The following is a 25,437-nucleotide window of genomic DNA, read 5'->3' on the forward strand; positions in this document are numbered from 1 at the left end:
TCGAGACAGGGGGAGCGGGGGATGTTAGGTTGGTGTGTTACTCAGGGAATGATTTTACCGGCTTACCGAAACTTTTTCGGACCGCTTGAAGTTGATGGTGCTTCGTTCGGTTTTGTGAATGGTTTACGCTTTGAGTTCATCTGGCAGCCGGCATGTGTTGAAACTATTCAGGGAAACTAACACGACGGGCGGCCGACTCCACTTACTAATTACACCGTTAAGACAGCCGTTAAAATACAAAATACAAAGAAATCAACGAGAAAATTCACTTTTTACAGATCACCGACATACACCAACAGGCTTGGACTCGGGTTTTTGCGCGCGATCCGATCTGACATAAGCTGCGATGGCAGTTTGCTGTGTGCATGTGTGTGCGTGTTTACCCTTTTGAAAACAACAGTTTATGTAGCGATCGTTTTAAAAAAGTAATTTTCAACAGTTTTTGCTCAATTTACCGTAAAGTGGGTCTTCAGTATTTGTTTGTTAATTGATTGATCAGTTGGAGTAATATTATTTTGTGGTAAAAATTGCTGTTCTATCTTGATAAATCGATTTGTCTTCCAAGCGATCAACTGTTCAATTGTTGTTTATTGTGTTTCATCTTATTTCCCCACACAAAAAAAAGCTTGTCAACAAGAACTGTCAGAACTGTCACAATAAGCAAGAAGAATGAAAAAAAAATCGAAATTTGCGGATTGATAAAAAAGTGCGATTAATGATTTTATAGTTAAAAAGAACTGCAACCAACTATTTTGCTCCGCGTGAAAAGTGTTTTTTTTTTCTCTCGGCCGGCGATAGTATCACGAGAGGGTGTACGCCCAGAGGGCAATTTAACGGTTCAGTGCGGTGGGCCAGAATCAACAAATCGGCCAATCGGTTCTAGTTCGGTGAGCGTGAAAATAAATTAGCTTCTAAGTCTGTGGTAATAGCGGGCATCATCGCACAGACCCCTCCTTGCGCGCAGGAGGTCCTGTAACAGTTTGGCTACGAAGCCAAGGTGAAAAAATGTACCAAAGTGCTTGTAGTGCAGCGGCCGGCGGATGTTCCGAACCGGAGCGTCACGATCGGGACGGGTTGATAACGCACGAAACGGCAGTAGCTCCGGTCGAGCACGATTACAGCGGCTTCGATATCGTGAAGGCAACACAGTACGGTGCGATAGCACGCGTCAAGGAACTGATCGAGGCGGGCTGGGATGTGAACCAGCCGGACAGTGAAACCGTAACGCTGCTGCATTGGGCCGCAATTAACAATCGTAAAGATATCATCAAATATTTCCTCGACAAGGGTGCGATAGTGGATGCGGTCGGGGGCGAGCTAAGCGCTACACCGTTGCATTGGGCCACAAGACAGGGTCATCTGGGGGCGGTGGTACTGTTACTGGCGGCTGGCGCTGATCCGAGTCTACGGGATGCGGAAGGCTGCTCGTGCATACATCTGGCCGCCCAGTTCGGACACACGGCACTGGTGGCGTACTTTATAGCGCGGGGTGTGAATCCCGATTTGCAGGATCGTGGTGGTATGACGGCACTGATGTGGGCCGCGTGGAAGATATCCGCTCTCGATCCGGTCCGATTGCTACTGACGCTTGGCGCTAATCCGAGTCTGGCGGACCATACGCATGGCAATACGGCACTGCACTGGGCCATCCTGGCGCGTAACGTAACCGCCATCAGTACGCTGGTGTTGAAGGGTAAGGCAAACATGGAGGTGCCGAATCTGCGCGGTGACACACCACTCACGATGCTACAACCGCACCTCGGCTCGATCTGGATTGGCACGAAGGTGTCCGATCGGATCCGGGAGCTGACGCAGCAATCACACCGCCGTAACCCGCTCGTACGGTTGACGCTCGACAAGCGGTTCCGCTGGTGGAGCATGATAGCGACACCGTTTCTGGTGTTTTATCTGGTCGGGCTGGTGTTTTGTGCCGATACGCAGATCATCATTAAGATTTTCCTGCTCGCCTGTCTGTACAGTGTGTCCTACACGATGGGGCAGCATCTGTTCGACGAGAATCTAATGGCACTGTTGCCGCTCAGCGTGTATATGGCCACCAAGCTGTGGTTTTACGTTACCTGGCTGACATATATCGCACCAACCGTATCGTTCCTCGCATCGATGGCGTTCCTTGCTTGCAGTGCCGGGTTGTGGGTTTGTTTCCTGAAGTCTTGGCGTGGTAATCCGGGCGTAATTCAGCCAACACAAGAGCAACGGTTTAGGGTAAGATCCGGCGACTGTTAATCGAGCCGGTAAGGTAGAGTAGAATTTAAAATCATATTGTGTTGAAACCAATTTCAGACCATCATTGAACTTTCGGAGCGTGGAGCAAGTGGCTTTGAACCGTCGGCTTTCTGTTCCGCCTGTCTGGTCCGTCGACCGGTACGTTCGAAGCACTGTTCGGTGTGTGATCGATGCGTGGCCCGGTTCGATCATCATTGTCCTTGGGTGGGCAATTGTATCGGTAAGATCAATTACGCTAATGGTGGGAACTCTGCAGTGGATTAATAAATCTATTCCGCTCCAGTATACTCTGGAAAAATCTTAATTCGATTCTTAAAAGGAATCTGGAGGAATGAATCTGGAGTTTACTCCGGAGAAAAGCGGAGTTTACTCTAGAGTAATCCGGAGTATTTTCTAATATTAACTACGGTTTCAACTCCAGAGTGTATCTGTACATCTGTACTTTGTTTTGCTTGGAAGAATGTGGAGTTGCTCCGAAATCGACAGCGATTTCGATTTCGGGTTTGAATCCGTAGTAAAATCCGAAGTTGAATCCGCAGTTCATGTCGAAGTTTGCTTCGGATTGATCCGGATTTAATTCCGAAATAATTACTCCTGATTAACTTACCCATCACTACACGCGAATTCACGATGCGGCGAACCCGTCATGCGAAACTGTTTTCTCTTCGTAGGTGCTAAAAATCACAAATACTTTATGGGATTCTTGTGGATGCTTCTGATCATGTGTGGCTGGATGCTTTACGGAGGGTCTAATTTCTACGTGCAAACGTGCTCTATCAACATGGATGATGGTATGAAGCTGGTAGTTAAAGAAAGGACAAATAGACGGTTAATAATTACCTGTTCTTCATTATAAGGTTTATGGTCAGCACTTCAGGCGATTGGTTCCTGCAATCCTTGGGTCGGCTGGGTGATGGGAAATGCGCTGCTTCACATGTCCTGGGTTACGGTGTTAACCATCTGCCAGAGCTACCAGGTTGTCTGTCTCGGTATGACGACCAACGAGCGCCTAAACCGTGGCCGTTATCGTCACTTCCAGGCCAAGGGTGGTAAGAGCCCGTTCAACCGTGGTCCACTGAAAAATCTGTTCGATTTCCTCGAGTGCAGCTGTTTTGGGCTAGTGCAACCGCAACATACGGATTGGATGCAATTTTTTGAGTTCGATAAGCACGTCGAACACGAACCACTGTTGCGACCCGATAACTTTCAGTACGTCTGAGTTCAGCTTAGCAGCAGCAGCAGCAGGGCAGCCGTTGATTCCGCCGACCGGCAACCGGAACTACCGGAAGCGTCCACCGAATCCGGAACGCGAGCTGGCAACGTTGCTGAGGAACGAAACCATCAGCACGATGCTGAAGTGTGGCCGAAAATCGAAACTGTTTTAGTGGCATCGGCAGCAGCAACAGCAGTGTAAATGAAGGGAGGCGTCACCGGACGTGAGGTTGCAGCATTTCTACTCGCTTCTGCTGGAAACAGTGATATCTTGTGTTCCTGTGTTGGTACTACGCTTCCCGGCACGCCTCATATGTCTGATACGATTAATCTAGTTGGCATGCGTTATTCGTTTTATGAGTTTCTGCTTCACCTCTATTGACGAATTTTGCCTATTGTGACACTTTTAAGGCAGATTTGTATTGACAAGGCCCTTAAATGGTTATTAAGGCAATTTTGTCAACAGGGACATGATGCGTTGCCTAAAGGTCGAAAGGTCCTTTTTTTGGTATGCCGCTCTTAGTATTCGTACAGCGTTTTCCTATAAGTATAAAAACACCCTACTGGATAAGTGTGGTAAGAGTGGAAAAGGCTTTAGATAGAAATTAAGAAGATTTCGGAGCATAAAACCCATTTAAGAAACGCTTAAAGTGAACATAACAAAACGATAAATATGAAACAAACGACACACACACACCGACATAAAACAGCCAATACCAATGAAAATCATCGTTAATAAAATATATAGCCGATGGTAAAGGAGCGAAGCAAAGTGAAGGAACCGATGTGAAAGGTATGACACACAAATTAATAGCATGTAAGAAAAGAAATTTACGCTAATACGTAGCGTGGGCTCTGCGACAACGGATCTCGGAACAAGGGCGCTCAAGATCGTGTCCAGCAAACCAAACATACACTAACACACCAATGCAATTACAGATGAAACAGTAGCAGATTTTCATCTACAAAGCTCCAATTCATTCCATGAACCATACGCGTGTGGAAATAGCAAAAAGCGAGAACAAAACTTGTGTGTAAGGTTAAAAAAGACATGATGAACGCATAACAACATTTAGCAGTAAAATTATGAACATTTGGGGCGATTGTATGTATGTAAACGGAATCAAACTAGATTGCATTCAAAATATTCAACCCCTACTAGAAAGAGTGGTCCGTAGTGTATAAAGAACAAAACATTCAATCCTTTAGCATGATCTGACTGGACAAAAATAAGGCAGGACAAAAAAAGACGACAAATGGTCGAACCGATCGAATCGATTCAGGCAAGAATCAAGCAATAGAATTGAACAGTAGTTTTTGTTTAAATATTTCTGTTTCTAAACATATTGACTATTTAACTAATGCACGTGTAGATAGTGTTAAAAGAACAAACAAAAACTTTACTGAGCGCTCATAACAAAAAAAAAATTAAACCTGGCGCTCACGTGTTGTTATGCTAAAAGAAAGTTAGTCAGAAAGCGATTGCGTGTGCGTGAGTGCGAAAAAAAACAACAAATGGACAGGGTGTTGCTAGTTGGCTTCTGGCTTTTAGTCAAATATGGTGTGACAAGTATGGTATGGTGTGGTGTGCATTTTGTTAAAGTAATACAATTAAGCAAAGAGCATGGAAAGAACCAGAGTAGGGGAAAGAGATGGTGTACAGATGTCCTTGCGCGGGATTTACCTCTTCCATTCATCTTCTTTTTCATTATCGCAGTGGAAGTTTCAACAGTGTTGACATGCTCCATTCAACATTTAGGAGAGGGCACATGTTTCGAGAAGCAAGAGGAACAAACCGTCCCAGATTTAGTGTATGAGTAAATATCGATCTTCACATTAATATACTTTCAACGAATCAAAGCACGATTACCTTTCTCCGATCAGGCAGGCGAGCGAAAATATCTATTTCGTAAATTTACATACCTTTATCGCACATAGTTTTCCGTTCTTATCCATTCTAGTCATTCTTTAGCAGAGAACAAACACACATCTTGTATAATCGAACAGAAGGCAACAAACAAACATAGATAAGGCAAAGCAAACACTGTGAAGATGTGCAAATTCTTCCAATATAACGTAAAAGTGAAAGCTGCTTGCTAGTGTATTTGCTGATCGTATAATGTACACTATGTTCCTTTTTTTCGTCACACAGTTGTATAATCGTTAGCTGTTTAGGTCGTATTAAAAAAATTAGCATGTGTAATAATTATCATTTAAGCACACTCACACGCGCAAGGTTGGAGCAATATACGAGGAAGATGAAAAAAGCGATCGAAAGGACAAATATAGCCCGTATATAGCGATAATATCTAATGTTAACCACAAACTTGGAGTTCCATTCTTCTATCGCACACCCACAAAGCACAGGCAATACTATTATAAAATAATAATAGATAAAGAATGAATAATCTAAAAAATGAAAGGTGAACCAAAGTAAAATAGTGCAAACAGGGGAAAGAAAACGTCTAATTCAAATCAGCCAAACGTCTAATCGAGCGATTCAGACGTTTGACGTTTCGCTGACAGCAGCCGCGGGGCGAATTCGGTGTAAGTTTATTTACATACTTTCTCTACCTCAAAACATTACAACACAATACGGTGTGTGTGTGTTTGGATTTGTTCATTTTACTTCTCGACCTCTAAAAATGCCGGTTGATGTGCTTGGGTTTGCTTACGCTGCCACGGTGGCCGCCGGTGGTATCGTCGGGTACGCAAAAGCAGGTTTGTACACACGCACGGAGGATGATTTCGCAACTACCGGATGCACCTCCTCCACCCCACATGCATGCGTCGATTGTGCAATTTACACCCACCGAACATTCTTTCTCCTCGTTCACAGGTTCAGTCCCTTCGCTAGCAGCCGGTCTTACGTTCGGTGCACTGCTCGGGTATGGTGCGATGCTGTCGTCGGATGAACCGCCACGACCTCTGCTCCAGATCGGTACGGCACTGGTGCTGGCCGGTATGATGGGTTCGCGGTGGGCCCGATCGGGCAAGTTCATGCCGCCGGGCCTGATCTGTGTGATCTCTTGTGCAATGCTGGCCCGTGGTCTTATCTACCACAACCGTTATCTACCGATGATTGGTGCGAAGCATGACTAAGACGATAGCTACGGTGGGCGGGCACACCGCTCCCTCGGGCGAAGGTGTGCGAACGTGAAGGTCGTACATGCATTTATGCAACGCCCGGGTTGCAACGCTCCCGCCACATTCCACCGACCGCCGGTAGGTCGTGCGGGGTCACGGGAGGGTGCGAAAAAGTTCGAATGAATGGTGATGGGAATAGCGTTTAATAAAGCCCTAGTTCTGTATATAAAATTGATTTCATTTCGCTTTCACTCGCTGGATTGTGCTGCTGACTAGAAAGAATTAGCTTCTAAACTGGTCCGCTTGGTAGGCCAAATAGCGTAAGGCGGAAGTCATCAAGATTGTCATCAAAGATTTTAACGCTCAGGTCGGACTGGGGGAAGCATTTAAAACCAAGATAAAAAGTTTCAGTGCCCATCAGATGACGAACGCCAACGGGCGTCGGCTTGCAAACTTCACCTCCTCCAACCACATGCCCATTCGCAGCACCTTCTTCCAGAACGCACCTTGCTTCAGTTATACCTGGAAATCACCACACAGACATATTCCCAGATAAACCAGGTTTTCGTCGATGGAAGGCATATGGTTAGGAAACTCGTAAGTTCTATAGGATGTTGAATGCGACACCAGGCAGTTTTGCTCCCATGATCGCTCTGTGCCGCATCGAGAAGGAAGACATCCTGTCGGACGCGCGGCAGGTGATCAACAGGTGGAAGTGCTACTTCCATTCATTGAATCATTGGACGCCCGTCATTTTTGGAAGAAGGAGCAACCCGTTCGGGACGAAGCGTAGAGGAGCAAAGTGATTGGATCAGGTGGTGTCAAATATGTCGGAGATTGGATGCAGCCGTGGTGGAAGGACTGCAGCCTAGCACCGAGTTTCTTCAAAACGGATTGGGGACCTAGCCATGTCATCTAGATGTGCTCAACCCTGAGCATGCCAACAAGAAGGTGAAGCCTCAGATAGGTTTGATGAAGCTGCGATGATATTCGAATTGTTCATTATACTTCGTTCAATCAATACTTAGCAAGGTTCTTTTGAATATCTTCACTTTAATAATAGAAGAGTATCACATCGATGTTGTCTATGTCTACAGTCAGCATACCAGGAACTGGATCGAGAAGTCGTTTCGGAATTCTTTCTGATATCTCTGTCAGTCGCATGGGACCTGTCGACCTTATACATTCAACATCTGAATATATTACTCTCCATAAATCGGCACGTACTTTAGTATACTTTCACGCACGTTTATTTGATTATGTCAAAATGTCACCTTCGCTTGCACAATCGTACACAATAATTGCTTTAAAAAAACATTAAACGTCTGCGTCTGTCCTTAACACTTCCGACGGAAGCTGACATCATTGTTCATTGGCGGATTTGATCGATTAAAGATACGTATAAGATATTATGTTGCGCAATTACGCCACATTTCCAATACATTCTGCTTACTTTTACTGCTAAAATGGTAAAAAAGATAACGAGAAAACTCAATTCCGAAAAGCTACTGCTACCTTTAGCAAAATGTCTAGTGATGGTGGTGGTTGTGGTGAGTAAGAGTATTTAATCGATTGTATTACCCCCGTATGCAAATGATAACGTTGATATGTATATATGGGTGTAAAGCGAACCTGACCCCTCTCCGGAAGTGGAGAAAAACGGTTTAGAACCACAGACCCGTCTGAATTGAAGATGCATTTGGAATGAATTATGATGAATGGTTTCTTCTGCCCGTAACCTGCGCGAAGGAGTAAGCTCTCGAATCACGTGCCCTGCTCACTAACAACTAGAACTACTACCTCTTCTCCTTAATCGTCTCTACTCTATCTTACACGCTAGTGTACACGCTCCGAAAGGAAACCGACCCTATACTGTACAGATTAATTAGATTTAATCAAAACAACAATGAAGCATGCAGAACAATGTGTGCAGAAGTCTGGTACGCGCGATGCGTCTCACAGTAAACACGATTCGATCGTGTGTTCATGTTCGATCATGGCTGCAGTTGCGGTTGTCGCAGCATAAATAGTCATCATCCTGCTGGTTCCTTCCCTCCTCTGCCTTACTACCTTACATGCTATGCAGGTAAAGTAAACAGGTTGAAGCATCACGACAGGTTGAATCGTCATCAGCTTAGCTTAGCATACCCCAAACGGACATTACGAGCTTGTATAGTAGCAGTAGTACGATCACTTTCGTTACCTGATGTACCCAGTACAGGCTAAAAAACAAAAACACCCCCCGAGTAAAAGAATAGATTAGAATTTATGGGTAAAAACCACCGGCTGGGCTACAGCTTACCGATTCCAACGGACCACAGCCTGGGGAACAGTTTCCATCGGGTCGTTCAAGAGATATCGCCGAATACCGCAGAAGTACTGCTCCAGGAAGTAGTCCCAGTTGATTTGGCGCATATCGAAGAAGAACAGCTTCTGGTCCGCACTGGACAGCTTGCGCCACAGCCCATTCATGTTGTCCATCTGGAAGTCCCACTCGCGCATCGAGAAGTACTCAATCACGTCCATAAAGCGATGAATCTTCTTGTAGCTTCGCAGAAGTCTATTAGGGGTGGAGTAGCAAGTTTGAGTTATTGTTTCGTATAACTTGGGTTTGGAGCTGTCGAGAGTCCATCCATCCGGCCATGATTAGGATTCCCACCCTAACTTGGGTTGATAAATGAAGTGACACAAATCATTTTGTCTGTCGTTTAGGAACACCTCAAATATGCATATGAATACAACAATTTGTCAAACATGTCCACGCCACCGTCCAACACTTACCTCGGTTTTCGGCCAATCAGCACCGCTATGATGTCACAGACGACCGCGGGCACATAGTGCAGGAAGATGATCGACAGATAGTGCAGCAGTATGTTGGGATTGTTGGCGTAGCACAGGTACCAGATCGCCTTCATCGTGGGATACATCGAGCCGAACTTGATCGTGGTATGCGTAAAGTCGCCCCACGTGATGCAATTGTTCGGTTCGGTGCAAAAGTTGTAGATCGGGATTTCCGGATCGGGCAAAATCTCGCTGCAAGGTAAAGCAAGGTGCGAAAATGGTAGGATTTTTAACTGTCGGTGAACGGAATGACCTAACCGCACCAGTTTTCATTGAACCGCCGTGCGCTCTTTGCGCAAAAAGCCGTGTGACAATAGCTGGCATGTTACGAAAAAGACACCCTACAAAACACTTACGTTCGGAACCGTTCGGCAATGTCCCAGGCGGAAGAGATGATACCGTTGACGCACAGATCGACCGGTACCATGTTGGCCACCTTGGTTGGATCGGCACGCAGGGTCCGGAGCACGCCGGTACCGGCGCCGGCAATCACACCCGTCGGTCCGTAGAAGTTATCGATCCATCCCGGTACCGGTTCCTGGTACGTTGCAATCACTGTGAAGTGCATGGACGGACGGTGTAGAGTTAGTAAGTGAAAGAGTACATTTAATTCCAAAACGAAATACGTCCCACCACTGTATCGATCATAAGTCACACAAAAAGGAGCAGTTTTAGGTCAACGAAGAATTCCGAAAGCTACCAACTTTCGCCCAATTTCGCTTTCACGTGGCGTGCGTGGCCTGTGCATACGTATACATATATGCCATGCGCCATAAGAATCGCCCACCGCACCATTCTTCAGGGACGGCCTCTGAATGGGTCAATCAGTCGGCGGCAAAACGTGTGTGCTGGAATTTTTTTTACGAGCTAATTTGTGCATCGCACACACTTTGCTACCTCCTGATCGAGTCGAGATCGGTGCCACGCGTGTTTCACGCGCCCGTCCCGACTGTTAGTGAGTTATGCCTGTCACGTGCGCGGGATGGGTAATGAGCGATAGCGGCGTGACACTTGCCTTTCCCCGCTAGGAGGTGTGCCCCGAAGTTTGTGGGCTCGCTCACAGTATCTAACCGGGGTTGACCGCTCACGATGGCCATGGTCAGTCCGATTTGTGGAGCATTAATGGCGCATCTAAAAGCTTTAAATTCCACACATTTGCCTAGGATAGCAAGGACGAACCGGTGCTCCTTGTGCGGTAAACTTGACATTTTGGCAGGATTGTTGATAACGATGCTCACTCGTATGCATAAACAGATGCTCGTGATGCTGTGCCGTTCCGTCACCGTTTGGCCGTCTAGCAGTGACTCGTGCCGGTAATGTTCAAGGTTAACATATGCTTAAAATTTCACGAACCCTTCTTTTGGTCATTCGGTTGACATTGGGGACATCGGTAGGCCTCCGGTCTGGACTGTGCAGTCAATCGCTTTTTCGCACGATCACCGTCGCCATCGGAAGAAAATTTGCGTATTGAACCAGTTTGTGATGCGAATGCGAGGGAGAGACATAGAGATGAAGTAGCGTCATGGGGAGATTGGTTGGAGAATTGGCTACCTTCACCACTTCCCGAGGACATCTACATCTGGGGGGTGGCAAAAACCGCATCCGAAACAAACGGATGAGAATGCGTTGGAAAAAATATTGGCCAACTTGAACCAAAAAGCACTTGGAATGGGAAAATGGTAAGATTTTCCAAAACAGTACTTCTTCGTAGATTTTACGTCTATTAAGCCCCGGTTTTGAGGATCGTTAGCGTAGGTGTTGATCTAGTCACCGAAATAGAGCCTTGAAAATATCACACAATACCACAACAACGTAGCGGTGCTGGTAGCGGTGCCGTTTGTTGGCGTCATGTGTTGAAATGCCCGCTTCATCGATACATACCAATTAGTTCGGCAGTGGTTCATAGTCAAAATTGCGACATTTGCAACAAAGCGGCGCACACCATACATGCTAGCACGCCTTTCCAGTAGCCCCACTATCCTCTTCGCACCCTCTTTCTCCGGATGCACTGTTATTGTTTGAGCATTGAGGTGCAGACATCAGCCAATGCGGTAAAAGTGGACCTCGGTGGCCAACCTGTACGCCAAGGGTCTGTGGTGAGAGTCTGGGAGAGTCACACGTAACCACTGTGAATTGGCGAACTTTGGAGCATGCGTCACTTGACACACACACATACACGGTGCGAAGGGACATGGAATGGGACACGTTGGTTGTGCAAATTCTACACAGAGCGTCCACAAACATGTCGTCCGTTAACGAGTGTCCGATGAAGACATCGGGTGGCCGGTTCGATGGAAACGACGGCCTGAGTAGTGACGAACGTTGGTAAAGCTACACGCGCGTTCGTAATCACTCGAGTCACGCTGGAAGTCCACGCCGGGTCCTTCGGAATGGTGGTACACGCGAAAGGGCTAGGCATGACCGGTCTCGCTAGTGCATGTGTATGCAGAGTCATCATTTATCACCCCGTTTTAGGGGCGCACAGGCGTATGGACAATGGTACAAATATTGACTTATCCCGTTTGCCGTTTGATGCGGCATTTTCTTCAATATGAATGAATGGATGAAATATCGCTAGAAGGTGTTCTTCTCTCTTGACATGGTTTTGTTGTGGCGTTTGTCATCGAGATGAGTGGATTACTGGATGGGGGGATTTTTTTTTTGGCTGAAAATGACTTTGCCAGCTCATTGGCTAACCAGTCCGTTTGCCAGCAGCTTAACCGTGACCAAACCGTTCGAAGGTCGCTTGATTAGCGTTTGGTTTGGTGGTATCGTATTTTTACGACTAAATTTCCCATACTCGTCTATAGGAGAGTTTTTTTTTAATGCAATTTCATTCGAGAAGTATTAGGCGATCAAACAAAAAAAAAAAGTTAAAGCAATGCTTTTATGTATAAAAGATCGCTTAAGATCGACTGACGGATTAGATTATTAGGGAAACCAACTGCACTCACAATATGCAACTAATAGACAGAAGGAATAAAATTGAGTAGAAAATGAATTTGGAAATGAAAAGGAATTAAAACCGGGGTTAATTTATATTGCATCGGCAGGACCGGGGTTCGAGTCCCACGCTATCAGTGAGGACTGACTATCCAACTCCAATATTCAATCAAGGTTTTTCTTTTCTTTGGACTTACAAATTCGTTTAAACGTCTCAAAACATTTCTTCACTGTAGCTATGTTAATTGTAAGGCTACAGCAGTGTTGATCTTCATACGACAGGACCGGGGATTAAATCCTACCAGACAAGAGATTTCGCGCGTTCCACTGTACTGATCTGCATGCTAAAATGTGATCTTTGGTCATCAGTTATCAGTTATCAGTGCTTCAAAGTATGCAATTCAAACAGAAGTGTCTTTAGCCCTCGTAAGACCCTAGGCGGAATAACCTCTAGCAACGATCACGGCGTTTACTACGAAATTCTTTATACGAGACCCTTTAAACGAGACAGCACTCGGGTTCATTTATAACAAACCAATTTGTTTTCTGCTTCAGCTCGGGAAAAAACCCACACAGCCGCCTAGTACACTTTTGGGATGATCCAACCCCGTATTCAATTGCATAGTTTTTAAAATTTTACTATTAAACATGTGTTAAAGCAGCAGCAACGTCAATGAACATTTTTTAAAGTCTTTTACTGCTAGGCCTATCGTTGGCACACTTACACTAGGCCTTCTTGGGACAGTTGGGAATTCAGAATTTTTATAGGTTTTTTTTTCGTCCCGGTATCAAGGTAGTAGTTTAAAAAAATCCATATTGCATAACATCTAGCTAATCAAGAACCTGTAAAAAATGGTAAAATTAACCTCAAAATGTCTCACATTATTTGCTTAATTATTATCATCATTTTCACTGTTACCAAAAAATACTTCTAAAGTAAATAGTGAAAAATAAAACTCAAATACAATTAAGTGAAAGTGTGCGTGCGTGTGTGTGTGTGTGTTTGGGTAATTGGCATCACAGATAGTAATCAATCTCGAACCTCCAAACGGTCCCGTCCTGGTTGTCAGGCGTGTTTTCCAACGCCTGTCGGGAATGTGGCGGGGCGCAGGTACAGCCGGCAAGAAGAAAGACCAGAAACTGCAGACTGAGCTGAGCACCGTAAATGCGCAACGATCGAGTCAAACAGACCGATATGATTGTATAATCAAATATGCAGTGCTAGTGGACAAGTCATGCACACATGATGCAAGGCGCCACGCAGATGATGATGGCGATGTTGTGTGTCCGATACCGTCCGAAGCCTCCGCACGTTGTTTGCTGTGTGAATATGTGTGTAGTGTGTGTGTGTAGTTTTGGCCAAACTGTGCATTATTACGGTGGCTCAGTCTTGGGTAATTGTGAATCGCTGCCATCAGGCCAACTGCCGGGTTTTGCATTAGATGAGCTCGGCTAGGCTTAGCTTGCTATAGTTCACATGTAAACCAAGTCCGGTTGGCTGTTTAATGGAAAGTTCTTACTGTTTTTTTTTGTCTATTTGCCATCAACAAGCAGCAAGTAACAAGTCGTTTAATTCAAACACCACCGTCCGGGACAGTGTCGCATGTTTTGCGGAAACTAGACATCGTTTACACAAACGATTCGCTGTGAAATATGATCAAGCCACCAAACGACCAGCTTGCTATTGCGCACCATTATGGAGGTGATTTTATTTGCAGAGCATTTGTTTTAGGACACTGTTTACATCCTGGTATAAAGTTTTTTTTTTTACTATTTGTTTCACGTGTGCCATAAAAGCATATGAGTATATGCCCTGTCTGGTTAGATTGGCAGAGACCTAATAGCCTATGTCAACATAAAGTTCTACAGTACGAACATAAGTGTTTCGCTGCTGTTAGTGTCTATTGTTGAAAATTTTGCGGGGCGAGTGACGTCAGGCATGAGTGTAGCAATTTTAGTTCCGGAAAATCGTAAAAGAAGTTCAATTCTAGCTCTACCTTTGATGTAGTATGATATTTAAATCAGCAGGCAATTAACATCACGATGTGTCCTGCTCGAATCTAGAGGACTTCGTGATGACACGCTCGATCTATTTGATGATCGTGGTTAATTTAGTGGAACTGCTAGTACCGTGTATGAGGTGCTTAGTCGAGCATAACAACGGTAATGCAAATAATGCTGTTCATGAAGAGCTCTCTGGTCCGCAACGTGTCCAACAAACGTGCTAGCAGATTTTTTGTTCGTTATACATGAAAGCACTTTACGCAGCATATTTAGTAGCTCTCAAGCTGCTAATCATCGTGGTTGTCAGATAACTTTGGCAGCCATTAATTAATTGCTAACGTTTAGCAGTCCAAACCGAATGAAGGTGCTACTTGTTGGCATTTTTTTCCTACACAACCTTTCCAAACACCTCAATAGACGGAGGCAAAGTTTTTTTTGTGTGGTGTGTGATTCGTCGAGCAAATAAAACCAAAGCAACGCTTTATGAATGAAACGCTGCATTGGCTTAGGAACTCAAGTGCGAAAAAATACAAATCGGGTTGATTGCTGATTGCTTTTTTTCCATTCCTCTATCTTGGTATAATGAACAGTTCACGACGGTTGATGGGAAAGTATTGGTTTTGAAGCGTTTGTGGGATTTTTTTATGAGGTAGTGTTAGGCTTAAATATCTTCATTAAAGCATGCCGTTAAAGGAAGTAAATGTTTGTGTGCTTGTTTTGTCTTTCATTTTGTTGATGTGGAGTAAAGTATGCATGACTGGCTATAATTATAGCACTGTTTAAGTGGTGTAAGGGATATTTTTGGAAGATCATCCGTGAGGTACTGCACACGTCCATTTATACCTCAAGCATGTGTAATTATGTAATTTGATTGTTATAATTAAATTAAAATACCTTTTCTGCTTATTGGAAGGATACTAGTATAAATGCTATAAGTATGCTAAGCTAAGTGTATTGATTGTAGCAAAATAAATGCAATGTCGTTATTCATAGCAACAGAAAAATCTAAATACTAATTGGTTTGTTTATGCAATAAACTGCCAATGTCGAGCCCAATTCACTTGCACAAACCCTGACCTTTCACAAAATTCGATCTCTAAGCGCACGAGATCACCTTGAAATCATCGCAGCAAGCATCCCAATGAGGTGCAAATTGGTGATTAATTTTACATTTAAAAAAGACCCCGATCGAAGAACAACATGACGAAAAAATTAGACAGTGCGAAAATTGACCGTGCCTCACAGTAATCAAGGACGATCGATTGAAGGAAAGGTGTAGTTAAGGCATTACTGCGTCAACAATAACAAAAACAAACGTCAAATTATGATTCGGAGGCTGTAAGGAGGTGATCCGTTCGTGATCGTGTGAAAGCGTACTGTGCGAGGATAATTGCGTGTTTTGAAACTTTACAGAAAACGGACACAACGAGGGTCTTGGGGTCAGAGTCGCGTCAACCTTGATTGCACCACTAGACGGTGAAATAGGATTGAAGAAAAGCGCCTAGATGGCTAATGCGGAAGAGCTTGCTAACCGATTGGACAAATAGTCATAAATCATTACTGTGGTACGACGGCGACGATGACGGCTTGTCGGCAATTAGGCGTTTAAGGTCAGATGTAATAAATAGTACCACAAACACATTGTATCCTATTGGCTGTGCCGATGTACAAAGATCCACTCAAATGCACCACCAAATCGTAATCTCTTAGTCAAATTATCGATCCTTCACTAACAAACTTTGGCCGAGGACTTCCCAAGTTTCCGCGTACGTCCATTAGACGTCCATCACCCCCCCCCCTCCCCCCATCCGGACGGGGAGGGGCTTCCTAAAACGAATACACGGTTGCATCACCGTGCTCTTTCGCGGGAAAAACAGGCTCCGAACGAATTTTCGGACAGGTTCGACCCGGCATCAGCTTCATCGCGCACGGTCCCAATTTCAATGTCAATGGCAAAAAGGTACAGGTTTGGTCACAATGGGGTTCTCTGCGGAGATTTTACGCGACTACGTGACTCTAACGCAACGTGACCGTCTGGCTCGGCAGATCATCAGAGTTCGGTGAAAGATCGGGAGTTGTTGTGATGTTTGACTTTCTGTGGTGTTTTTTTTTTTCGGCACAGTAAAGATGGCAATGGTGGAGATGATTGTTGCTGTTTGAATAGTAAGTACCATCGAGCCGTCAAGGTTGGCTCGTGGTATGTAATGCTCACTAGAACGTATCACGTGTTTTCGGTGTCGATTGTCGACGTTAACCTTCGAAATGGGGTAAAAAAAACATAATAAAGGAGTAAACAACTGGCAGTACTCAACAAGAAGTACCTGTAAGTACTCATTTCGTGGCGGTGCGCCCGTGAGTATCCCGTGAGTGACTGACGCTACTGTGCACGTTTAAAGTCACTAGTTAGGGGGTAGAATTTTCTCAAATGCAAATCGTAATTAAACAGTGGCGATACTTCAGTGGCCCTACCCAGAATAGCATTCCGGCTGCTTCACACGTGGCTCGAAGAGTAACTTCTCACAATAATTGAACGGTTCCGAGCGGTTTTGATTAGCATAGGGTTGGTGCGAAATTTCACGTGTACTAAGTACTCTCACGCGTATTCTTACTTGTAGCAGGTAAGATTTTCCTTATGGTACAACTCAATCTTCTACACAAAGTAATTGATCGATACGACAGAGCGAAAGGCATCATTACATAACGCTCCGGCTCCATATCACGATCGCAAGAACCTGCTCCAGAAGGTCGGCTAATGGACGGTGTCGCTTCTGATGTGGAAATCAGACGCAATGATGCAATTGCAAACTTATCAGCTCGCCAGCAACCGACCGAGCTTAGCCGATTAACCGATTAGCCAACATGCAAGATTTGCCAACAAGGAAAGCTGTGCGCGGGACAAGTTTTGCATGTCAATTTCTACCATGCTTCTAGTGACCTTTGGATTGGTCGGTTTGGTGGCCGTTCGTTCACCGTTTCGGCCCACCTGAAGGACATGCAGGAGTGTGAGATTGACACACGCGCATTAGATTAGATCGTGCAGTTGGTACGGATGATGTTGCAACGTTCGTTAGGATCTCTGGTAATGGGGGATGGTTGTCACCGTAGATACTGTACGGTAATTGACTTAGTGATCATGAATTATTTGAATCAATATGGGTGTGAGCGAGTGCTCAGCACGTGGGAGCAGCAGCACATGCCGTTCGGTTGGTTTGCAATTAGGCTCGAAGTGATAAATGCCCCGCAAATGATGACATAGACATCCGATGCTTGATCAGATTGTGCACAATCCATATCCGGTTCGCCAGACTTATCGGGGATCAAATTTTTTCGACACTTACCAATTCCCGGCCGAAACATTCCGACAGGCATGCCGCGACTGTTTTTGCGCACCACATCCTCAGCGATGGCCTTGGTGAACGTGTATGTGTTTGGCCATTTGTCGAGCAGTCTAGGGAGAATAAAAAGGATGTTAAGAATATTTGTATTATATCTCTATTTGGCGAAATTCGTGCGTGCTCATTACTTACACCGGGGTAATCTTTTCGATCATACCGTCCGTTACACAGTCGGTCAGGTGTATCATCTTTTCCGACTCGATCGGTGGATCGTAGAACCGTTCGTCGACCGTATTCTGCGGGCACTGTGTGTAAGCGGTCGATACGTAGATGACCGACTTCAGGTGTTTCATGTCGTGACACAGGTCCAACATATCCCGGCACGCCTTCACGTTAATCTGCATCGCCGTCTTCATCTTCTCATCAAATCGCACCGTGGCGGCTAGATGAAACACAATGTTGACCTGCGAATTTTGCGTGTATAATTTGTGCTGGGTTTAATATTTTCTGATGGTGCGAAAAAAGGCATCTCCGTGGCAGTACGTACATTTTCCGTCAACACTTCGCGATCGGACGAACTGATGCCCAGGCCCGGCTGCATGCAGTCGCCCGCGACGGCGCGAATTTTGTGATCGTACTTCGGACAGGCTTGCTTCATTTTGTCAAACATCTGTGAATAGGGAAGTAAGACCGGGACGATTGCATGCCATGCGAGAATGTTTAGCTAATGGGGAAGGAAGCTTTTTGGGTGAAGAATTAGATGACACTTACAGCATCGTCGAAGATTTCTTCTACGCGTGAGAAAATGTCTTTGCCGCGCTTGCTTCGCACCAGCAGAAAGATGTTTTCGATTCCAGGGCAGCTGGTCAGCAGTTTGTAGATGAGGGCTGTAAGAGAAGAAAAGTGATCAGTTTGAATTGGAAATAAAGTGGAAGATCCTGGTATAAATTACTCGGAGTAAAATTGATAAAAGTCGGTGCTTAATACTTTACATTTCCTCGATCTTTACAAGAGACATGATCACACAATAAACTTCATATTTATTTCTTTCGCTGTATCTTCTCAAAATTTGAGGCGTGTAATAGCTTTTTCCTCCAAATTTCTCCTACAATTCGACCGTTCGATCGACGATTTGTTAAAATACGTCTGTCCGGTGGATCATAAACTTCATCTTTCCATATACATAAAAGAAAGGCCATAAATTAGCTTCACAGTGCGAAACTTCATATCTTTTGTTCCTTTACACCGGATCGACGATTTTTGGCTAGTCTTAGTTTTTTCCCTCTTTCTTTCCCAGTCTCGAAGAAGGCACCGGATACCCACGTTGCGTTTCCTGTTGCTAAGGGACACCGGGACTTATTGTGAAATAGTTGCCAATAAAAAAAAGAAAAAGAAAACTTGAAGAAGTAACCAAACTTCCAAACAGGTTTCTGTTAGCTTTTGTTTCCCTGGACATCATTCGCCGGTATCGTATTAAGAAGGAAGAAGTTGTAGCTATCGTGCGCTCGAGTCGAGCAGAAACTTAAACACGAAACAACTTAGTCGCACGATCACTATCAATCGAGTGTCAGACGCGGTGGAGCCTTTGGATGCGACTGGTGGAGCATAGCGCCTAGCAGGAATTTCTCGTGTGCCCAACGCCCAATGACCCTGAACTCGAAATTTGGAAGAAAGATAAAACCCACCACCCATCGCTTATATTGGTGGGTCTGTCTGGGTCCAGCATCTTAGTGGCCGTTTCTAGCGTGCGGCAGGTGTGGGATTTTTTTTTTTTAGCATTTTCGATTATCGAGAGAACTAGTCGAATATCATTAAAATCTGGCTACAAAATGTACCGGCGAGCATCTTCCCGCTGAGCGTAACTTGGCCCTTCGGCTTTTTTTTGGCAAATCCTACTTTCCACATTTACATAACACGTTTAAGCAGACTTTAGTGTGGCTTGGGGATGGTTGATTATTATTATCTTTTTTCGGTTTCTCGGTTTGCACAAAACTAATATCATGTGTCACACTAGCAGCCGGAACTGTAGGGAAACAACAGTTTGCAGAGATTGGTGCCTGTCTTGGTCTATCTGTTCTGGTCTATTCGTACAAAAATGCCGGAATGATGCTCGGAAAAGGAATCCACGTGTGGAGACTATTGCATGTGTGTATGTTAATTGGAAAGCTTTATGATTCACGATCGATAGTGGGCATTAGCTAGAATATGTTCCAGCGGTTGTAAGCATTTTTACCAAGAAAAAGGGAGGTAAAATTTAAATTTTTCCTGATGAGCAATAAAAAAGTAGAAGTCCTAAGATTTAGTTTTTTTAAACTAGTTGTGCAAAATATGTAAGCTCAACACTCTGAAGAGTGCTAGAAGAACCATCTAAAAGGTTGTTCACCCGTCAACTATTTGCGATGTTAATTAGCAACTCTCAAGTATAATTACCTAAATAGACGAATGTTAATTTCGCTGCTTGTGCTGCTTGTATTAACTTCAACTTCTGGTTCTGCATGAACCACCATCAGCAAATGCATGATGTGTTGCTCTTAAAAAACATCTTCCACAACCATTTCCTCTTCTTAACGCCATGGCCGTGTTTCACCAAGCGTCATTTTGTAACGAGATTATCTAATGTACGCTCATTCGGCAACACCAAACCACCCTACACAATCCAGGCCCTTTTGCGACAATATAAACATCGATCCACCGCTGTGGTGCGTTCGTTCGTTTCTCTTTCGTCGTCAGAAAGCGGACCGATAATAAAGGGTTCGTTGTGTGCGCTTCATTGAAGTCTTTCGATTTTATTTTATTGTATTTATTTTTTTGTAAGGGCGATGGGTGTATCGTACAACACGTTTTATTTAAACTATTAAAGCTAGTTTGCTGTCTCACTATCCCTGGGTGTATGTGAAAGTACCGACACGGGCACACTATAAGCGCGAGTTTCCCCCTTGCGCTCTCACATACGTGCGCATGGTCCTGTCGCCAATCTTCCGTGGTTGCAGCATGCCACCTACCGTAACCATGGTGCTGCACAAATTATGTAACCTGATACCATAGCAGCGGCAGCAAACACCGAGCAGCAAGCGACCGTTGGTCCGTCGGTCTACTTGAATGAACTTTACTCATTGCGGTGAAAGCTATGAAGTCTCTCTCGCTCGCCCCCACCGAGCTGTGTAACCGGGTAACCGAGTGGCAGAATAAACAGCTGATTGAAGCCACAGCCCTCTTTGCAGAAGGTGGCTCTGGAGTTTGTAATCCTACGTCCCGGACCTGTCCCGTGTGCCACATCAGACCACACCGTTCTGAACTGCTTGTATTGGGGGGTAATACAAAAATTGGCGCAATTGTTGGCTCGATCGGAGGCGGTTTAAAGAAAAGCTACCCCGTATGAGTGGTACGATCATGTAAAAACCAGAAATGAAAACCGGGTTTTTTTTACAATTTTCCACACCACGTTTCGGTTTCGTTCCAGGTTTCTTAGTGCGGTCTAGCTTGCACGGGAACGGATTGGACAGGACGCAGCTGCGCATAAGCTGTTAGTTGTGATTTATTTTTCTTATTAAAGCGCTTGTTGTTCAATACGCTGAGAGGTTCATGCAGCGTGTGTATGCATCGAAGGCATTGCAACATGATCCCCTACTTTCCTGTACCGAGTACTCGATTAGCATCGATCGAAGTGACCAAAGAGGAGAGAGAGACCTGCAGCAATGCATACTAAGTTTCTCGATTTGTTTTATCCACGCCAATGAAAAAACTTCACTTCAAAAACACGATGACAGTTCGATTGATAGATGACGTCAGGTCGAGTTTTCGCATATTTAATTTGAATTCTCCAAAAAAAAAAAAACCGTTGCTTAGTACGAACTGGAGACTGCAAATAAAAACTAACTCAACGGTACAAATCAGCTGTTGCCACACCATGAATGGTACCCAATTAGAGCTCATTCACGAGAACACTCCAGATACGAACGTTCGGTGCCATGATGGCTAGCACCACGTACCAGCAGTATGCAGAACGGAGTTAAAAAAAAAAAACGAGAACGAGAAACGACTGCGTGTGCGAAAAGTTTGCGACATGCGCCGGACAAACGAAAGGAGCCTGATGGCCTTTTCGTGGTTTGAATTGAGCTAAAAAAAAGAAGCTATTTGCATAAAGTGACGTGTCCTGTTTGGTTGTGATAGCCGAACCGGCTTCGAAGAGGTGGGATTTTTTTCACTTCAAGAAAAACCATTTTATTGAGACATGTACCGGAGAGTGACTTTTTTCAAAGTATGATTAATGGAAATTTCTAAAAGTGAAATTTTTCCCTCGGGGTTTCGGGAGGTGATTTTTGGAAGCACCAAAAATTGCCTAAACATGCGTCACACGTTAGCAGTAACAATCTTTGGCTGTTGATGCATGATGGTGATCTCCTGATGTAAGCAAATTTGGTACGGAATACATCAAAAACTTCTCGAACATTTTCGCTGTTTTGTATAAAGGTCGGAAGCCTTTATACAAAAACCGCAGAAATTTATGGTATTTCTTAATGATATGAGAAACAATTCGCCATAGTGTAACAAATTGCGCACATTAACTTTATTGATTGTTGGATTGTGCGTAAAAGGTAGAAGAGAATAATTCATTGCTTGTCGTTTTGTGTGCTTTTTTTTGGGAATAATACATGTTTTTTTGGGATTTTTTTATCATCCTTTAAAGAATGTGATTAGTCAATGGGTCAGTCAGTTAACGGACCAATATTGTGCGTTGGTTGGATTTAAAATTTCCATGGAATGCTGCTATCATTCGTGATGGAATCAAAACCGAAGTAAAAATACAGCTTTTTCCTTTAGTGATTTTAGATACGAGCATTCGATGCATATGCACAGTAATAGTATCAAATTGAGATGAGTTTTTTTGTAGGTTTTTAAATATTCTCTTTCTTCACTTGATGATCTGCTAGGTCATGCCGGTCATCTAATGGCTCACCAGGCTAATTGATACCAAACCTCGCTACTCAACCACCGGATCGCCATTTGAAATATTGGTACTGGTATTTGAATCCTTCTTAATTTATTTATGGAATATCCATGGCCAAGAGAAGTTATCACAATGCTTTGCATTTAAAGTTTTTGATTTTTAGTGTTTGCATTAGCCATCAAAAATACGATGATTTTAATACATGATTCGAACAATTATTTTACTTTATTTACTCTAATATAACACTGCTGCCTGAATCGTTTAAATAGTCGTAAATAATATTTTCCATATTTGTTCTCATAATTATATTACGTGGAGGAATTTTGATGAACAAAATGTACAAAAATATTAAGAATATGGTTTAACATTAGTTGTAATTTGCCACAGTATCAGCTTTAGGTGTCTGTCCTAGTTTTATTTAATTTTAAAAAGTAAGTTTCTTTATACAAACACTACGTACAGTCGATTGCCATGCTATAAATACTCAGGACACGATCTTTCACTTCAAACAATTCAAGCAACAAAAATAAAATCATTAAGGCAAAACCCGACAAAAGTTGTCTGTAACGAGAAAATAATGTTGTTTTGTTGTTTAACCAGGCTAACAGGCTTTAATCGTTTTAAAATTGTTCCCTTAGAATCAAGAGATGAATTTTAATTATTGTTAAATAACCATTTCCAAATGTTGCTCACTCATTCAAAAAAAAAAAATCATGCCTTTTTAAGTACATGCAAAACAGGCTGAAACAATCATAATGTTTTCATGTGGTCCACTAGCAAGCGATCACCCAATTTACTCTCAATATGCTTTCAACACTCACAGGGAATTTTGGTTTCTTGGCAGCATGCACAACTGCTCCCATCCGGCCCAGTGAGTGAAAGGTGGCGAAAAAGCAAACCCCGGTGGTAAGTAAATGGCAAAATAAACAACTGAAAAATGACTCTACCAAACCCGGCACGGTAATGGTGTACGGGAAAAGTGATAGTTGTAGCCCATTTCCTACGCGCCATATGCTCCCACCGTTTGTCGGTCAAGGTGAAGATGAAACGAAATCATAAGGCGTGTGTGTTCGTGTGAGGGGGAGGTTAAGATGAGGCGATAAGGCAGGTAAACATGGGGCGGGATGTTTGGGGTTTGGTTTTACATAATGTCTGGAATCGGTTGATGAATTGCTGGCGAGTAATTGTCGAGCTCAAGGATTTGATTGTCCAATTAGAATATTATTTCTGGAGGGTGGACTTACGCCTGGAAAGCTAGCCCAGATTGTGGACCTCTAAAAACTATTCAATAGCTCGTAAAAAATGTAGCTTTACATCAACTTTAACCTGGCTAGAGTACTCAGCACACTCATAAGCGTGAGTCTCGTAAACAAATATTGAACCCAAACCAAATTTCGTGGTAAAAAGCCTCCCGTCGCAGATGATCCTTCTCCAGCAGTGGCAGAAAGGCAAAAAAACGGGCGGTGAAATGTAAACATCGTCACACGTTCACTGACAGACACTGAGTTTCAAGGTTGTGTGTCGGTGGGAAAAAGATCCGGAGGGACCGGAGAAACAAATTTTTGGGTGAAATTTGACGCGAACGAGAAGGAGAGAAACATTTCAAGGCCCATTAGCCTCTGTTTTGGGATGTTTGGTGTTTTATGCGCAATTTACGAAACGAAACGATGCTTGATATAACAGTGCTGTCGGTATTACGTGAGCCCGCCAACCGTTATTGAGAAGCCCTTTTACACTTGCATCGGTGCAACTAGCGAGATGCAATGAAAATGCATAAAACATTGCAGCTGAGACGAGAAGAAATTTCCGCCGGAGAGCTTTTTTTAGCGCACTCGGATCAGTTCGGAGGTTATAAGATTTTCCACCTGAAGTAACCTTTTTCCATAACATTGAAAAAGGTGGCAAAAGCTATTGAAGTACCTTTAGGAAAGCTGCTGCCTTGTACGCGTCATGATGCAACTGTTAAGCAAACAAATATTAATGACGGCCCAACGAAACGGAAACGCAGGTAATGCTATTTTTTTCCTCTGTTTTTTGTTTTATATGTGTAAAGTTGGAGTTTTGTTGGCCCTCTTCTTCACATACACGCGCTAGTTACCACTCCACTCCAGCGCTTTGTGTACAAGCAATTAAAGTCGGCCACACTGACAATGAGGTCAGCGTGTGGAATCATTTTTAACAGCAACAAAACACACTACGCTTTACTTTGTCTATAACTTATGGATCGGCCCACCATAACGGAAGCTTTGCAGGGGAAAAAAACGCTTCACCTTAAAGATTCACATTCTCATAAGGTGGCCAATGGTAATTGATTTGTGCAAAAAGTCTGCAGACACACGCCCTTGATCGTACCGAAACCACATTGCGATTTAAAGTGCAAATACTTACTCTTGCCAAGAAATCCGGTACCGCCCGTTATGAAGACGTTACATTTGTCGTAAAATTGCTGTATTTCGGTAAGCTGCTCCTCTATCTTGCCGGTCGTCATCGGGGTGCTCGGTTGGTACGACTGGCCACCGCCCGTTTGTGCCAGCAGCTCATCGTCGTAGATGGAAACCGTCATCGTGCGCGTTTCGGTGCGGAAAGTGTGCAAAGTTCACGGTGAACCGATTTTCTTCCCTTGTTTTGTTGGGGGACGTAGTTTTTCCAGAACTTTAACGTTATGACACTCAACTGCTCACGCACACTCACCAGCACTGAAAACACTTTTGCTTAAGTTTGGCTCTTTTGCTTAATGCACCTCCTGTACGGGATGGGAGAAAATTGTTCTCGTAATTTTTATTTCATCCTTTTTTTAATTTTATTTTCTGTAACCAAAAAGCT

The 25,437-nt window shown here is 44.0% G+C and overlaps 4 protein-coding genes across 4 annotated transcripts in view; 2 read left to right on the top strand and 2 right to left on the bottom strand.

Annotated features, from left to right (window-relative positions):
* Positions 1 to 165, bottom strand: part of LOC126568669 (DNA polymerase delta catalytic subunit) — a 47,113-nt gene extending 46,948 nt beyond the window's left edge. Inside the window, exon 1 of the mRNA XM_050225184.1 lies at positions 67 to 165. Coding sequence (XP_050081141.1) covers positions 67 to 140 — 74 coding nt within the window. The 5' untranslated portion in view covers positions 141 to 165. The remainder of the gene's footprint in view (positions 1 to 66) is intronic.
* An 840-nt stretch (positions 166 to 1,005) lies between these two features.
* Positions 1,006 to 3,637, top strand: LOC126568005 (palmitoyltransferase Hip14). Its single transcript, XM_050224401.1, has 4 exons — positions 1,006 to 2,223; positions 2,302 to 2,464; positions 2,916 to 3,035; positions 3,102 to 3,637. Exons 1-4 carry the CDS (start codon positions 1,006 to 1,008, stop codon positions 3,461 to 3,463), a joined length of 1,863 nt encoding a protein of 620 aa, XP_050080358.1. The 3' UTR covers positions 3,464 to 3,637.
* Positions 3,638 to 6,092: 2,455 nt separating this feature from the next.
* On the top strand, positions 6,093 to 6,581 carry LOC126568608 (transmembrane protein 14 homolog). The gene is made up of 2 exons (XM_050225112.1): positions 6,093 to 6,177; positions 6,296 to 6,581. Exons 1-2 carry the CDS (start codon positions 6,102 to 6,104, stop codon positions 6,556 to 6,558), a joined length of 339 nt encoding a protein of 112 aa, XP_050081069.1. The 5' UTR covers positions 6,093 to 6,101; the 3' UTR covers positions 6,559 to 6,581.
* Positions 6,582 to 8,677: 2,096 nt separating this feature from the next.
* Positions 8,678 to 25,177, bottom strand: LOC126568114 (fatty acyl-CoA reductase wat). Its single transcript, XM_050224532.1, has 9 exons — positions 25,003 to 25,177; positions 18,438 to 18,553; positions 18,214 to 18,336; positions 17,859 to 18,130; positions 17,670 to 17,779; positions 9,741 to 9,939; positions 9,325 to 9,576; positions 8,846 to 9,103; positions 8,678 to 8,765 (listed from the first exon to the last, which is right to left on the bottom strand). Exons 1-9 carry the CDS (start codon positions 25,175 to 25,177, stop codon positions 8,678 to 8,680), a joined length of 1,593 nt encoding a protein of 530 aa, XP_050080489.1.
* Positions 25,178 to 25,437: the final 260 nt, after the last annotated feature.

Source organism: Anopheles maculipalpis, chromosome 2RL, assembly GCF_943734695.1.
Source record: "Anopheles maculipalpis chromosome 2RL, idAnoMacuDA_375_x, whole genome shotgun sequence".
Taxonomy (NCBI): domain Eukaryota; kingdom Metazoa; phylum Arthropoda; class Insecta; order Diptera; family Culicidae; genus Anopheles; species Anopheles maculipalpis.